The 12,650-nt window shown below is 50.5% G+C and overlaps 2 protein-coding genes across 6 annotated transcripts; one reads left to right on the plus strand and one right to left on the minus strand.

Moving 5' to 3' along the window:
- Positions 1–19: 19 nt before the first annotated feature.
- On the minus strand, positions 20–5,914 carry SNX17 (sorting nexin 17). Of its 2 annotated transcripts, XM_052648009.1 has the most exons (15): positions 5,751–5,914; positions 5,214–5,288; positions 4,091–4,208; positions 3,405–3,469; positions 3,010–3,120; positions 2,802–2,892; positions 2,558–2,645; positions 2,243–2,312; positions 1,862–1,954; positions 1,563–1,766; positions 1,303–1,428; positions 1,061–1,138; positions 860–934; positions 722–763; positions 20–628 (listed from the first exon to the last, which is right to left on the minus strand). In XM_052648009.1, the coding sequence occupies exons 1-15, from the start codon at positions 5,811–5,813 to the stop codon at positions 515–517; spliced, it is 1,413 nt and encodes a 470-aa protein (XP_052503969.1). In that variant the 5' UTR covers positions 5,814–5,914; the 3' UTR covers positions 20–514. The 2 variants fall into 2 exon arrangements, with proteins under 2 accessions (XP_052503969.1, XP_052503971.1); XM_052648011.1 differs by lacking the exon at positions 5,214–5,288.
- Positions 5,915–6,161: 247 nt separating this feature from the next.
- Positions 6,162–10,908, plus strand: EIF2B4 (eukaryotic translation initiation factor 2B subunit delta). 4 transcript variants are annotated; one of them, XM_052648097.1, is made up of 13 exons: positions 6,162–6,219; positions 6,600–6,643; positions 6,965–7,100; positions 7,283–7,486; positions 7,754–7,836; positions 8,026–8,117; positions 8,353–8,467; positions 8,667–8,743; positions 8,935–9,037; positions 9,273–9,400; positions 9,539–9,716; positions 10,122–10,302; positions 10,428–10,906. In XM_052648097.1, exons 1-13 carry the CDS (start codon positions 6,189–6,191, stop codon positions 10,625–10,627), a joined length of 1,572 nt encoding a protein of 523 aa, XP_052504057.1. In that variant the 5' UTR covers positions 6,162–6,188; the 3' UTR covers positions 10,628–10,906. The 4 variants fall into 4 exon arrangements, with proteins under 4 accessions (XP_052504057.1, XP_052504056.1, XP_052504055.1 ...); XM_052648096.1 differs by having other exon boundaries at positions 7,280–7,486; positions 10,428–10,905; XM_052648095.1 differs by lacking the exon at positions 6,162–6,219 and having other exon boundaries at positions 6,491–6,643; positions 10,428–10,908.
- The last annotated feature ends 1,742 nt before the right edge of the window (positions 10,909–12,650 follow it).

Genomic DNA, 12,650 nt, shown 5'->3' on the forward strand with positions numbered 1-12,650 from the left:
CTAACAAAGCCATGTCTGTGCTGAGTTGGCAGTGACAAGCACGGCTCAGGCTCATCCTTAGCACAGCAGTGTGTGCTGTGATGGGGGGAGCAGGGGCAGAGAGGGAACCAGAGGTAGGCAGCAATCAGGCTGAGTTTAATGATGGGGAGCTGGGCCAGACCGTACACAGACCTCTGCCCATCCCCTTGGCTCATGGCCCTGAGAAGCCAGAAGCAGCCTGAAGGGAACTGTGGTTCCTCCCCAGGCAGGTAGCCATGGTCCCGTGGACTTTGTGCAAAATACTAAATGCTAATTTGGCATTGAGGGCCAGCTCTGGGTGATCCTTTGTGTAGCCAGCCCCAGGATGGGGGGCAGGGGGAGGAGGAGGTGGGTTAGGAGGTCCCTGGCTGAGAGGAGAAAAGGGAACAAGAGAAAGGAAAATGCCCCCAGTCTGGGGGGCAGGGCGGGATACAGGCACAGGGCAAGTTTCTGAACATTCTCCCAGGGCAGAGGGCAGACATCCGAGCGCTGGAGATCACAGGTCCTCGTCTCCAATGCCCTCGAAGGCAAAATTGCCATGGACATCACTGGCACTGGCATCTGTACCGGGAGTGCCAATCCCCCGCAGGCTCACAGCACTCAGCTTGCTCTGGAATAAAGGCAGGGTTGGGGGTCAGAGGGCTTGAGCCTCCCTGAGATCCCCTACAAACACCAACCTCGCCAAGCCTTGTGGGAAACTCACTGAGAGTTTGACCATGGACTCCCGGCTGGCGTCCGGTGACTCCTGGAGAAGAGGAGACAGCAGCATCAGAAGCTCGTGGGGAGGTCAGGCAAGGCTGGGGGCTGGGGGCTGAGGCACCGATCAGGGAGCAGTACTTACAAGCAACGGTGGTGACTTCACGGCTTGCTGGCTCTCTGAGCGTCTCAGGGTGCCCCCCACCCGCCGCCGTAGCATCTGGGGATGGAGACGTGAGGCACTGCTAAGGGCAGGATCACTCCCATGGGAATCCTGAGCCTTCCCCTCCCTCTCAGAAGCGTCAGCCCTAGGACAAAAGGCAGGGAGAGCACAGCCACCGCGTACCTTCCTGATACTGCCGCCAGATTTCTTCACCATCAGTTCATCTACCATGGACTGCAAGCAGATACTCATCATGATAGCCTGAGGGCAAGGGGAGAGCTCAGCCTGACTAGAGTGGTCACCCTGAGCCCAGAACCCCTAGGACAAGGGCTCCCACTCACATGGAGTCCTGGAAGCCCTAGACTTGGGTATCTAAGAGAGACGGTGCAATGGGCTCCAGAGGAGGTCTGAGGGTGGGCTCACACCTGGGGGCTGGTGATGGTAACCCACTGTAGCCGGTCCTTGCTCATGAGGTATTCAAAAGCCAGTTCCAGGCGCACCTCACCCCGGCCCCGGCCGGGGCTGCTTGTGCCTCCACTGGGCAGTGGCACCTGGAGAAGGGGAATCAGGTTGAGTTCGTTCTCAGCCTGAGAGACTGTTGCCTTGACCTACTCCAGCCTATTCCGGAAGCTCAAGGCTTGCCAGGCCTCCATCCCAAAGGCCTCCCCCTCCTACCCCAACTCACAGAGGAGGTGACCCGCCAGCACCGCATGCGGGTGACCCGGAAGGAGCCTTCACGGAGTTGCTGGCCAGGCAGGCGGAGCTGGAGGCTGAGCTCACTGTTGCCTGCGCTCACCACCACCGGACAGTCCTTTTCTGGGAAGTCAGCCACACAGGCATCGAAGCGCAGGTAGCCGTAGTGCCGCAGTGTCTGGGCCAGTCGCAAGAACTGAAACCCAGTCACCATGGGGGCGAGTCAGGAGGGGAAGCAGGACTTCCCAGAGGAAGCAACCCCTTGGAGGAAGACAGGGAGGTAAGGCTCACCTCCTTCTTGGAGACCTTCTCCTGCAGTGATTTGAGCTGCCGGTGCTGCTCCTTGGTGACCAGGATCCAACCATGCTCAATGTCTGCTACCGTCTACAGTGGAGACACGGTGTGAGGGGCTGCTCCCAGTCAGAGGTCCAAAGAAAGTGTCCAGTTACCTCTGTCCAGCCTGACCCCTAGCCCCACATCTGAGCCAGCTCTTTGCAGTGAGTCTTCTTGACCAATCAGCTTACAAAGCAGGGAGAGTACAGGCTGTGCCAGATGCCCGCAGAGTATGCTAGGAACTTCCCCTTGAATTGGCAGTAAAAACACGAAAGGAGTTTTCTCGGCAGAGTGGGACACCAGGTCAGGGGAAGGGTTCTGAGGCAGCTCCAAGCTCACCTGAGCATAAAGCAGGTTCAGGCCAACCCGGTTCTCCATGACATCGTCGTCATAGGCAGAGTCCCAATAACTGTGAGGCCAAGGGGTGGAAAGGGATAATGGGGCTAAGCTGAGAGAAGGCAAGAGGTAGAAAGGAAAGGGGGGCAAAACGGGAGCAATGCGGAACTATGGGGTGAAGGGTGGTAAAGTCAGAGGAAGCTTTGGAGGCCTAGTAGAAAAACCCAGCACTACCCCCTTGCCCAGGTCACTCTGTCTCAATACATGGCCCTGTAATCCAACCCAGCATTCTCTCCCTCCTCCGAGCCCACCCCTGACCTCTTCCTTAGCACAATCTTATACTCTTGACTCCGAAGACTGGTAACAGATACATAAGGCAGCTCAAACTCTTGCAACTTCCGTACAACTATGGGTTTAAAAAAAAAATGAAAATGTCAAGACTCAGGGGAGGGAAAGCAAGAGGGGAAGCCCTGGGGAAATGCCTGCCACATTCTTGGGGGAGACAGGGAGGCAAATTTACTACTTGAAACAGAGGGAAGTTGTAAAGTCCAGAGAAACTCACATGAAAAGGCTCCATCCTCTTTTTCTCGAACTAGAAAGAGACTGAAGTAGCCAATCAAGTCATCTGGAAGATCCAGCTTTGCAGCCACAGCCTGGGGACAAGGAAGGAAGTACAGATCCTCAAATGGGGTGGTTCCAATCATCTTAAGCCTGGGAAGGAGTGCAGGGGGCACAGGGGAAGGAAGACCAGTGCAGAAGAAGTGCCTCACCTCCAGGACATCCTCAGTCTGATCTGAAGTTAGCACATTGACCAGAACTTTCTGCCCGTTGCTGAGCAGTACCTCCAAAGAGACCTCTTCTGTGGGGACCTGCTGTGTCTCCTGGTTGTGAAAAAACATGGGAATGGAATGGGAGCACCTCCTTGTTAACCACATGCCCAGCGTCCAGCTCTGACCCCTTCCCAACTATGTATTTCTAGGTCCCTCCAGTGCCTTTATTCTCAGCTGCTTAATTATAAGCTGTGTTTCCGTGATTTCACTGGTACAGCAGAAGCCCCCTTCCATGAAACGGTGCCAGAATAACTCCTCTGTACCGACCTGATTAAAATGATGTGGCCCTAGAGGAAAGTGCTTCAACCTTAAATCTTGGTCCCCCAAAGCCTTACCTGCTGTGCCCGACGCAGGAAACTATTGAAGGTCTCACTGCTCCCAAGCAATGGGTCTTGTCGAACTGTGGGGACAAGAGAATAATGTTCTAGTAACTTAACGGTCTCCTCTTGGCTACTTCCAGTTCTCTTCTTGGTAGGCTCCCTTTCCTTGGCTGATGGTGGCCTATCACATCTTCCAGCTGGCCTCACCCCACTCACTGTTTGCATAATTTCTTTAACTTAATTTTTATTTTTTGGCTGACCATGCAGTATGTGGGATCTTGGGTTCCCGACCAGGGATCAAACTGGCACCCTCAGCCTTGGAAGTCCAGTCTTAACCACTGGATTGCCAGGGAAGTCCCCTGCATAAACTCCCCACCTGCCCTACCTTTAGCTACCATCTAGTTAAGTACTGCCTACAGAACTTAACGTTCATCTAAAGCACATCAAACACAAATGAAGTATGACGTTTTCCCCACTAACTAAAAATGCTTTAAGACTGTTTAGTATTAGTACTTCTTACAGATGTCAGGGCCAAAACTCCTTTTCTGGTACCCAGATGCTAGAGCATATTTACATGTTATTTACTTTTGCTTACTAAATCAAACTAGAGGCTTCCCAGCAGGGCCTTCTACAGAATCAGCTGTTTTGACTCTCCCCATAATCCTCAACAGAGTCAGCCTCCGTTCCCTCGAGCCACTCACCAGCTTGCATGTACTTCTCTAACTGCTCCCTCCTCTGTTCCACCTCAGCAGGTGTCAGAGAGAAAAGCTTCTTTGGGGGAAACGCAGGAAGCACATTTGCCCCATATTCCTTCCGAAGCTATTTGGAGAAAGAGATATAACTCTTTACATAAACATCACAAGTGACAAGAGGCAATCCACATTCATAATGTTCTCTTGGGCTCCCCTTCCTTTTCCTCAATCACTGCTCCCCTACCGACCCTGTTCACCCAGGAAATGATTCCTTTGGCAGGGGCAGCCATTCCTCTATCCTAGATATATGTCCTTTCCAATCTTACAGTGTGCAAGTCAGCCCCTTCACAGGGTGGGAAGGGTTTATATAGGGCCAGGGCCTAGTGAGCCCCTTGATTATCTAGCAAGGCTGTATTCACTGAACCCCTACAGGAAGCAAAGGGTTTTGTAATGAGAGTTTATGTGCACAGTCAAGTAATAGCTAAGTATATTCACAAAGCGATCTTAGGATTTAAAGGTACACTGCAGATCAATGAATCCATTTTTCAGTTGGAGTAGCTGAGGCCCAAAGAAATCAGGCAGCTTGCTCAGGGTTGCACAACTAGTTATCAGTAAAATCAAGACTCTACTGAATTAAATACAGAGCTCACAATCTGGTGAGGAGAACAGAAACAGTACATCACAGACACAGGATAACTGGAACAGCTACACCCACTCAGGTGCATCAAGGAACATAAACCCAAACTGATGAATGGTTTGTATGAATCGGGAAAAGAATTTCAAGTTGCAGCTCAGCTGACAGAAGGAAAGTGCTTTGGCAGCCGAGGGGGAAGGGTGGGCGATCTCTCCATGCACAGGCACAGGCAGTGTACAGGCTGTGTAAGACGGGGCACAGAAGCAGGAAGGAGAATCTGAGTATAGACAGGGGTGGTTAGAGTGGCAGACATTAAGCTTCCTAGGGAGTTCCCCGGAAATGTCACACGACCAGACAAAGCACTAAATCCTCCCCTGCGGCTGTGATTAAAAGGGAACTACAGCCTACGGATAAGCGACGAGGCGGGAAATGGAGACGCTGGTGCCCAGGTGGAGGATAGGGCTTGACGCTGCCTCAAGGCAGGGGTGCCAGTCCCACCTGCTCGTGCAGCCCCAGGAGCTGGCTGTAGCGCACCCGACAGTGCAGGACTCCATTCACGTGAATGTTATAGGCCTGAGGACACAAAAGCAGGCAAGCATTTTAGGGTCGCGGTCTGGGCGGTCCCCTTGCGAACCCTGGCCGGAAGTGGCCTGGTACAGCTGCGCTGAGCAACGCGCCAAGATCTTCCGAGGATTGCCAGTCTATCTCCCCCAGGGCCAGGTCCCAAAGCAGAAGGACCAGTCGGGGCACACTCAAGCGCTCGGGCTGCAGTCTTCTTCCCCAAGAGGCCAGTGACGCCCACCAGAGTAGCCGCGGCCCAGCCGAGGGAGGCGATGCGGCCGAACAAAGGACCTACAGGAGCTGGGGCGACCTCTGGACGAATCTCAGACGTAATATAAGCTCCCAGCGAGGCCGTCGGGAGTCGGCGCCCTGTGACCAGGCCTGAAGGCTGGCAGCCAGACCTCGGAGGCCGCTCGGAGAGGCTCCGGCCCGTTATCCCCGCCCCTGCCCGATCGGGCTCCGGCCACTCCTCACCACGTAGGCGGAGCCGCCGCTGTCCCCGCTGCGGGACTCGGTTTCAGGAATGGAAAAGTGCATATTCCCTGCAGCAGGGCCCGGCCGGGCTCCGGACTATGAGGGCCGCAGCGGCTTTGCACGCCCGCCTCCGCTTCTCAGCGCGTCCCCGCAGTCTCGCTCGCCATTTTGGGGGGTGGGGGTGGGCGCGAGATCGGCGATGGGAAGGGCTGGGAACGTCCGCCCTGGGACGCAGCGCCGCCTGGCATTCTGGGAACTGTAGTCTAAGGGGTTAGGAGCCTAAAATTGAGATGGCTCTTATCGCGACCCGTAGCCCGGGGCGGGGCCCCAGTGCACGCAGGGGTTTGTAGTCGGCCTGGGGCTGCGCGCCACGGGTGTCTACCCAGGGGGCGCTCTAGTCGCGGTGACCCCGGCGGGCGGAGCCTAGAACGGAGGGTGATGGCTACCGTGGTTGTGGCTGTTCGCGAGGGTGAGTGAAGGGCCGGGCGCACAAATAAGTACGTGAGCCAACGGCTCCAGACGGCTATTGCTGGGCCCTGGGTCCCTCTGGGCCCCGTCATTTGGTTCCCGCGCCACGACGGACTCTGGCCGGCAGCGCCTCGGACGCACTGCGCCGCGCACCGTTTTGTTTCTCCGGGAAGAGTGCGTGCTCGCTTCTTTCCCCCGCCCGGCTTCCCTTTAATCTGGCCGCGCACTGCGTCCCCACGCGGATCCCAGGCTCACCTCCCGCCTGGTGGCGGAGCCGAGCTCTGGTCATGCCGAGCCAGCAACCAGCTGTGCCGAGTACGAGTCCCCCCAAACCCTCCCGGAGCCTGTCTAGTTCACTTTGTGCCCTGTTTTCCGATGCAGACTCGGGATCTGCGATGAAGGCGGAGCTTGCTCCTCGGCCTGGGGTAAGTGAGGGTGCCCGCTCAAGCTACCCTGTCAGGCGGTACGCAGGAGCCTGTATCAACTTCATTCCGCCCCAGCCTCCATCCTCGTTCCACTTTATTTTTCGGTAAAGGCAGCAGATTTTTACAGAGTTTTGTCAGCCTTAATCGTAGTGTGACTCTTGAAGGAGAAACTTCGATCCCTGTGGGCTCTTAGCTTGTAACAAGGAGCTGGTGAAACTCAGGAAGGATTAGGGACCGTGTGGGAGTCTAGTAAGTATCTAGTAGTGTTTATTCATTTTTGGAATTATTGGGGAAGAGCAGTATTGTGTGTCTGTGTCTTAGGCAGGGGGGAGGGAGATGACCCAAGAAGAAAAGCTGCAGCTTCGGAAGGAAAAGAAACAGCAGAAGAAGAAACGGAAGGAGGAAAAGGGGGCAGAAGCAGAAACTGGCTCCGCTGTATCTGCAGCCCAGTGTCAAGGTGCGGGGGCTTTTCAAAGGGCTGGGGTGTGAAGCTGGTAAAGGGATGTGGTGGGAGAAAAGAGGGGGAGACAGGACAAAGTTAATTTGAACAAGTGAAAAGGAAAAGAGGCTTTGGTTGGGGCATAGCTAGTACTTACTTGCCCAAGAGGCTTGGGCACCTCCTTCTTCTACCTTTAGTAGGCCCAGCCAAACACCTGGCAGGACCGGACAGTCAGTTGGGCACTGCCAAGGAAAAAGTTCCAGCAGGTAGGAGTAAAGCTGAACTTCGAGCTGAACGGCGGGCCAAGCAAGAAGCTGAGCGGGCCCTGAAGCAGGGGAGAAAAGGGGACCAACGAGGGCCACCTTCTCAAGCTTGCCCCAGCACAGCTGGAGAAACCCCCTCAGGTATTGTCCTTTCATTTCAAGATCTCGGTTGATTCAAAGGCCTATATTAGCTGAGGCTTTCCCACCAGAGAACAGCTGCCAGTTTTTACCTTGGTTCGCAGAGTTCACAGTTCTCCCGTGAGCCTCTTCCTACCCCTGTTTCTTCATCTACATTTTTTCTCCAATTTTCTACCTCGCCTCAAATTTCTCTTGATGTCCCTTATGCCCTGAATGTAGATTTCTCTTTATCACCTACAGTGTCTTGAAGACATGATTGTTATCTTCTAGGAGTGAAGCGTCTACCTGAGCATAGTCAGCTTGATGACCCTACACTTCTGAGAAGGCTTGTGAAAAAACCAGAGCGACAGCAGGTAAGAAGTGGGCTTGGAGTATGGCCAGAAAGAGATGGAATAGAGAGAGGAAGGTTGCTCGGGGCAAAGTGAGACCTTGGAAAAGGATGAGTATTTGGGTCAAAGCGGGCTCACTGTCTTCTTCTTTCCCAGCATCATCCCACAGTTTTAAACTCTGGGCCCTTGGTCCTGTCCTCTTGTTTTGTCAAGGTTCCTACACGAAAGGATTATGGATCCAAAGTCAGTCTCTTCTCCCACCTACCCCAGTACAGCAGACAAAACTCTTTGACCCAGTTTATGAGGTAGGATTTTATGAAACTGTCATAACTTTTAAGTCTGAGGAGTTTTAGTGATTCTGTTTTCAAAATGACTGGAACCTGGAGGTTGGATCTGTGGAAAGAAGTATAAACACAAGGCAGAACTGTTGAGGAAATGGGGGTGTCTGTGCTAGTGAAGGAGGTTCATTTTCATCAGAGGCAGGTGGGCTGTAGGTGCTCAAGTTCCCTTGCAAAGTGTGTGACACCGCCATCCCATCAGCATCCCATCCTCTGTGATCCACCCAGCCATGGTGCGGCTCGGCCTGCAGTACTCCCAGGGCCTGGTCAGTGGCTCCAATGCCCGGTGCATCGCCCTGCTTCGTGCCTTGCAGCAGGTATGTCCCATCTTACTCCCTCTTATGACCTAGCCTCACCTTCCCCAACACTACTCCAGCTTCTCTCAGCCAGAGTCATCTCCAGGGGAAGATGAAATGACACCATCCTAGAAGTCTCTCCTCAGAGAAGCTTACCCTATCCCCCTTTCAAAGACTTTTTTCAGGGGACATTTTGCCAATCAACTTGTGTACCCTATAGGTGATTCAGGACTACACAACACCTCCCAATGAAGAATTGTCAAGGGACCTAGTGAATAAACTAAAGCCCTACTTCAGGTAAGGATGACCACTGCACGTCTGCTCCCACTCTTTACCTTGTTCCGTCCTTTTCTTGAAGCCTTTTTCTTGCTCTTCTATCTCTGTTTTTAATTTTTCTGTCTTCTCTTTCAAAAGATGTTTTTAAATATAAAAGCTTTGTGAGCTGTGAAGCATTGCATGGATGCAAGGTGTTGTGGTTGTTGTTGTAGCTTCCTGACTCAGTGCCGTCCCCTGTCAGCGAGCATGTACAATGCCATCAAGTTCCTTAACAAGGAGATCACGGGTGTGAGCAGCTCCAAGCGGGAAGAGGAGGTGATGAGTATGAGGCATGAGCAAGGCATGCATGGGAGGATGGAGCTGGAAACATATTTGGGACTCACAGGAAGGGCAACTATCTGGTCTGCCTGGGCAGGGGTTAAGGAGGTGGTTGGACTGCCTAACCTGGGCCCCTTTTAGTCTCATTGTTATACACATGTTCAAGTATCTGGCATGATAATCAAAGGAAAAAATATCCATTTCTTGTTTCTTAAGTGTCTTACTCCATTAGGCCAAGTCAGAACTACGAGCAGCTATTGACAGATATATAAAAGAGAAGATTGTGCTTGCAGCTCAGGCAATCTCACGCTTTGCTTATAAGAAGATCAGTAATGGAGATGTGATCCTGGTATATGGATGGTATGGGCCAGACCCTACGACTGAGAAAACTGGGAAGTGAAATGATCTGAAGAAGGGACTGCCCCTTTGCCCTTTAGTAATGAGCTGACCATCAGTCAGTGACATTTATAACTGAATCCTCCTCTCCCTTCGCTCCAGCTCATCTCTGGTATCACAAATTCTTCAGGAGGCTTGGGCTGAGGGCCGGCAATTTCGTGTGGTAGTGGTGGACAGCCGGCCACGGCTGGAGGGAAAGCACACGCTACGTTCTTTGGTCCGTGCTGGGGTCCCTGCCTCCTACCTGCTGATTCCTGCAGCTTCCTATGTGCTCCCAGAGGTGAGGGCAGAGTAAAGGGACTCCAAAGTGGAGTAAAAGGGTACAGTAGTGTAGACATAATCTCACCTTCCCAACATTGCAGTTACCTAGAAATCCTAAAACTCTATAACCTTGTTGATAGCTAATAGGAAGAACATCTCCAGCACATTACACAGCATGTCTAGCTATGACAGGAACCTTGTATTAAACTAGCAGCCACCACGAGGGAACCAGACAAAAGTAACTTCACAGTTTAGTCTTCCTGTGGGTGGTGCTGTGAATCAGTGGTGAGGTGTTTTCCAAGGGCCATTATTACGATTTTTTATTCATTGTCTTAATGTTGCTATCCTGGGAGGAGTTGGAAACCTTATTCTGTATTGGTCACACATGATTTTTTTTTTTCCTTCTCTCTACTCTTCAAAATAGGTTTCTAAGGTGCTATTGGGAGCTCATGCTCTCCTGGCGAATGGGTCTGTGATGTCCCGGGTAGGGACGGCACAGCTGGCCCTGGTGGCACGGGCCCATAATGTACCAGTGCTGGTCTGCTGTGAAACATACAAGTTCTGTGAGCGTGTGCAGACTGATGCCTTTGTTTCTAATGAGCTAGGTAAGGAGGCCTAGGCGGGCAGAAGAGGAAGTTCCGGGGACCTGAGAAGATTTGGGAGGGAGAAGGGAGGTTGAACTACAACTTAGTTTTTAAAAGTACATAAAAGGGTGCACCTCCCATTGCAGATGACCCTGATGATCTGCTGTGTGAGCGAGGAGAACATGTGGCCCTGGCTAACTGGCAGAACCACTCATCCCTACGGTTGTTGAATCTGGTCTATGATGTGACCCCCCCAGAACTGGTGGACCTGGTGATCACAGAGCTGGGGATGATCCCTTGCAGTTCTGTACCTGTTGTCCTACGAGTCAAGAGTAGTGACCAGTGAGTGGCGGAACACAGGGTCAATAAATGACATACTCCCTACACTTAGCAACTCTGCTGCCTGTTATCCTTTTTAGCATCACCACCACTTAGGAGTCCAGACTCCCCAGTCCCTCTTAGCACCTGCTGCGAACCTCTAGACAAACCTTTATGGAAATGTTCTCAGGTGATTAGGTCCATGGCAGTGCTTTGGGGCCAAAGTGAAGGTCAGCATGGCGACCAAAAGTTATCCCAAGTCATCAACCATTTATTGAGCATCTATGTGCCAGACACTGAGCTAGATATGAGGAGCAATACAATAAGGACAAGTAAGAGTCCTATCCTTAGTATTTAGTCTTGTTATTATATTAATGTTAAATGAATACAATGGTATTTTATTAAATAATCTTACACATTAATATATATTCTTAGTACTCAGTAGTTAACATGTGTTGGAAACTGTTGGCCCTTTCTTATCATTTACAGAGATTCATACCATCCTATGAAGTGAGATTTTACAGATGAGAAAACTGAGGCACAGAGAGTTGGAGTTACTTGCCCAGTGTAATGCTAAGTAAACTGGCATGCGATCTCAGGCATTCTGGATCTAGAGTCTGCGCCTTTAATTTTTATGCTGTGTGCTGTTAGGCAGTACTCATCATGATGGAGGAAGACAGACGGTATCTACAGTATGAGATAAATTCTACTAGTAGTAATGAACAGAGTTCATTGGAAGCAACTCAGGAGATCTAGTGAGGTTGGGCAAGACTTCACAGCTAACATCTGACCTAGGCCTTGAAGGAGAAGAAATTTCCCAATTGGAAAAAGGATGAGAAGGCAGATCAGCAGAGGAAATAACTTAGACTACAGAATAGGCCTTAAAATGATCAGCCAGTTCCAAATTGTCAAGACATGAGGTAAAGCTAGAATGGAGGTTTATGTGGAGAATTAGTGATAAAGCTGTTAACATAGGTTGGATTAGGTTCAGGTTGTGAGAGTCTGACCATTATGGTTAGCCTAAAAAAACAAGAGTCATCCGTTTTGTGTGTGTATATGTGTGTGTGTTATTGAAAAATTTCAAGTAGCATAGAAGTACAGTGAACTATACAAAGAATCCCCCTCACCAAATGCAGTAATTATCAAGATTTCCCATGAATGCTTTCTGTTTCCCTTTTTTTTTTCCTTGCTGAAGTTGCGTTAGACCAAATCCCAGTCATTATATCATTTTACTCCTCCAAACATCAGCATATCTCTAAAACATATGGAAACTTACCATGTTATTATACTTATTAAATTCTTGCTTATCTTTGTCTAATCCATAATCAAATTTCCTTCATTGTCTCAAAAGTGGCTTTTTACAGTTGAATCAGGATCCATACATTATCTGTGGTTATTATGTTTTTTGTTGCCTGAATTATTTCATTAGAGGATGCAACATGGTAAATTTTTTCCCTAATTACATCATTCCATGCTTAGTAGCTGATAATCTATAAAGAACTCTCTCTCATCAGTTCATTTCAGTTGCTAAGTCGTGTCCGACTCTTTGCGACCCCATGGACTGCAGCATGCCAGGCTTCCCTGTCTATTACCAACTCCCGGAACTTGATCAAACTCATGTTCATTGAGTTGGTGATGCCATCCAACCATCTCATCCTCTGTCTGTCATCCCCTTTTCCTCATGCCTTCAATCTTTCCCAGCATCAGGGTCTTTTCCAATGAGTCAGTTCTTTGCATCAAGTGGCCAAAGTATTGGAGCTTCAGCTTCAGCATTAGTCATCAGTTACTATTCTGAATTACTAATTTATACTGGAAAGGCAAGATCAATGCTTAATTTTTTAAACAGTCAATTTTCAGGAATTGATCACTAGTTACTTCCAATGCCATGCAGTGAGAAGTTGTTGAATTTTTGCATTTTCTCTATAAAAATCATGAATTCATTTTTTTTTTATATTGAGCATACCACTCAATCATCAAAATTAAGCAGAGGTTCAACAGGATCAGCTCTGTGCTTTAGAAAGCTAACTGGTAGAGATTAGAGATGGAGAATC

This window comes from Budorcas taxicolor, chromosome 11 (genome assembly GCF_023091745.1).
Source record: "Budorcas taxicolor isolate Tak-1 chromosome 11, Takin1.1, whole genome shotgun sequence".
In the NCBI taxonomy this organism is placed as follows: Eukaryota; Metazoa; Chordata; class Mammalia; order Artiodactyla; family Bovidae; genus Budorcas; species Budorcas taxicolor.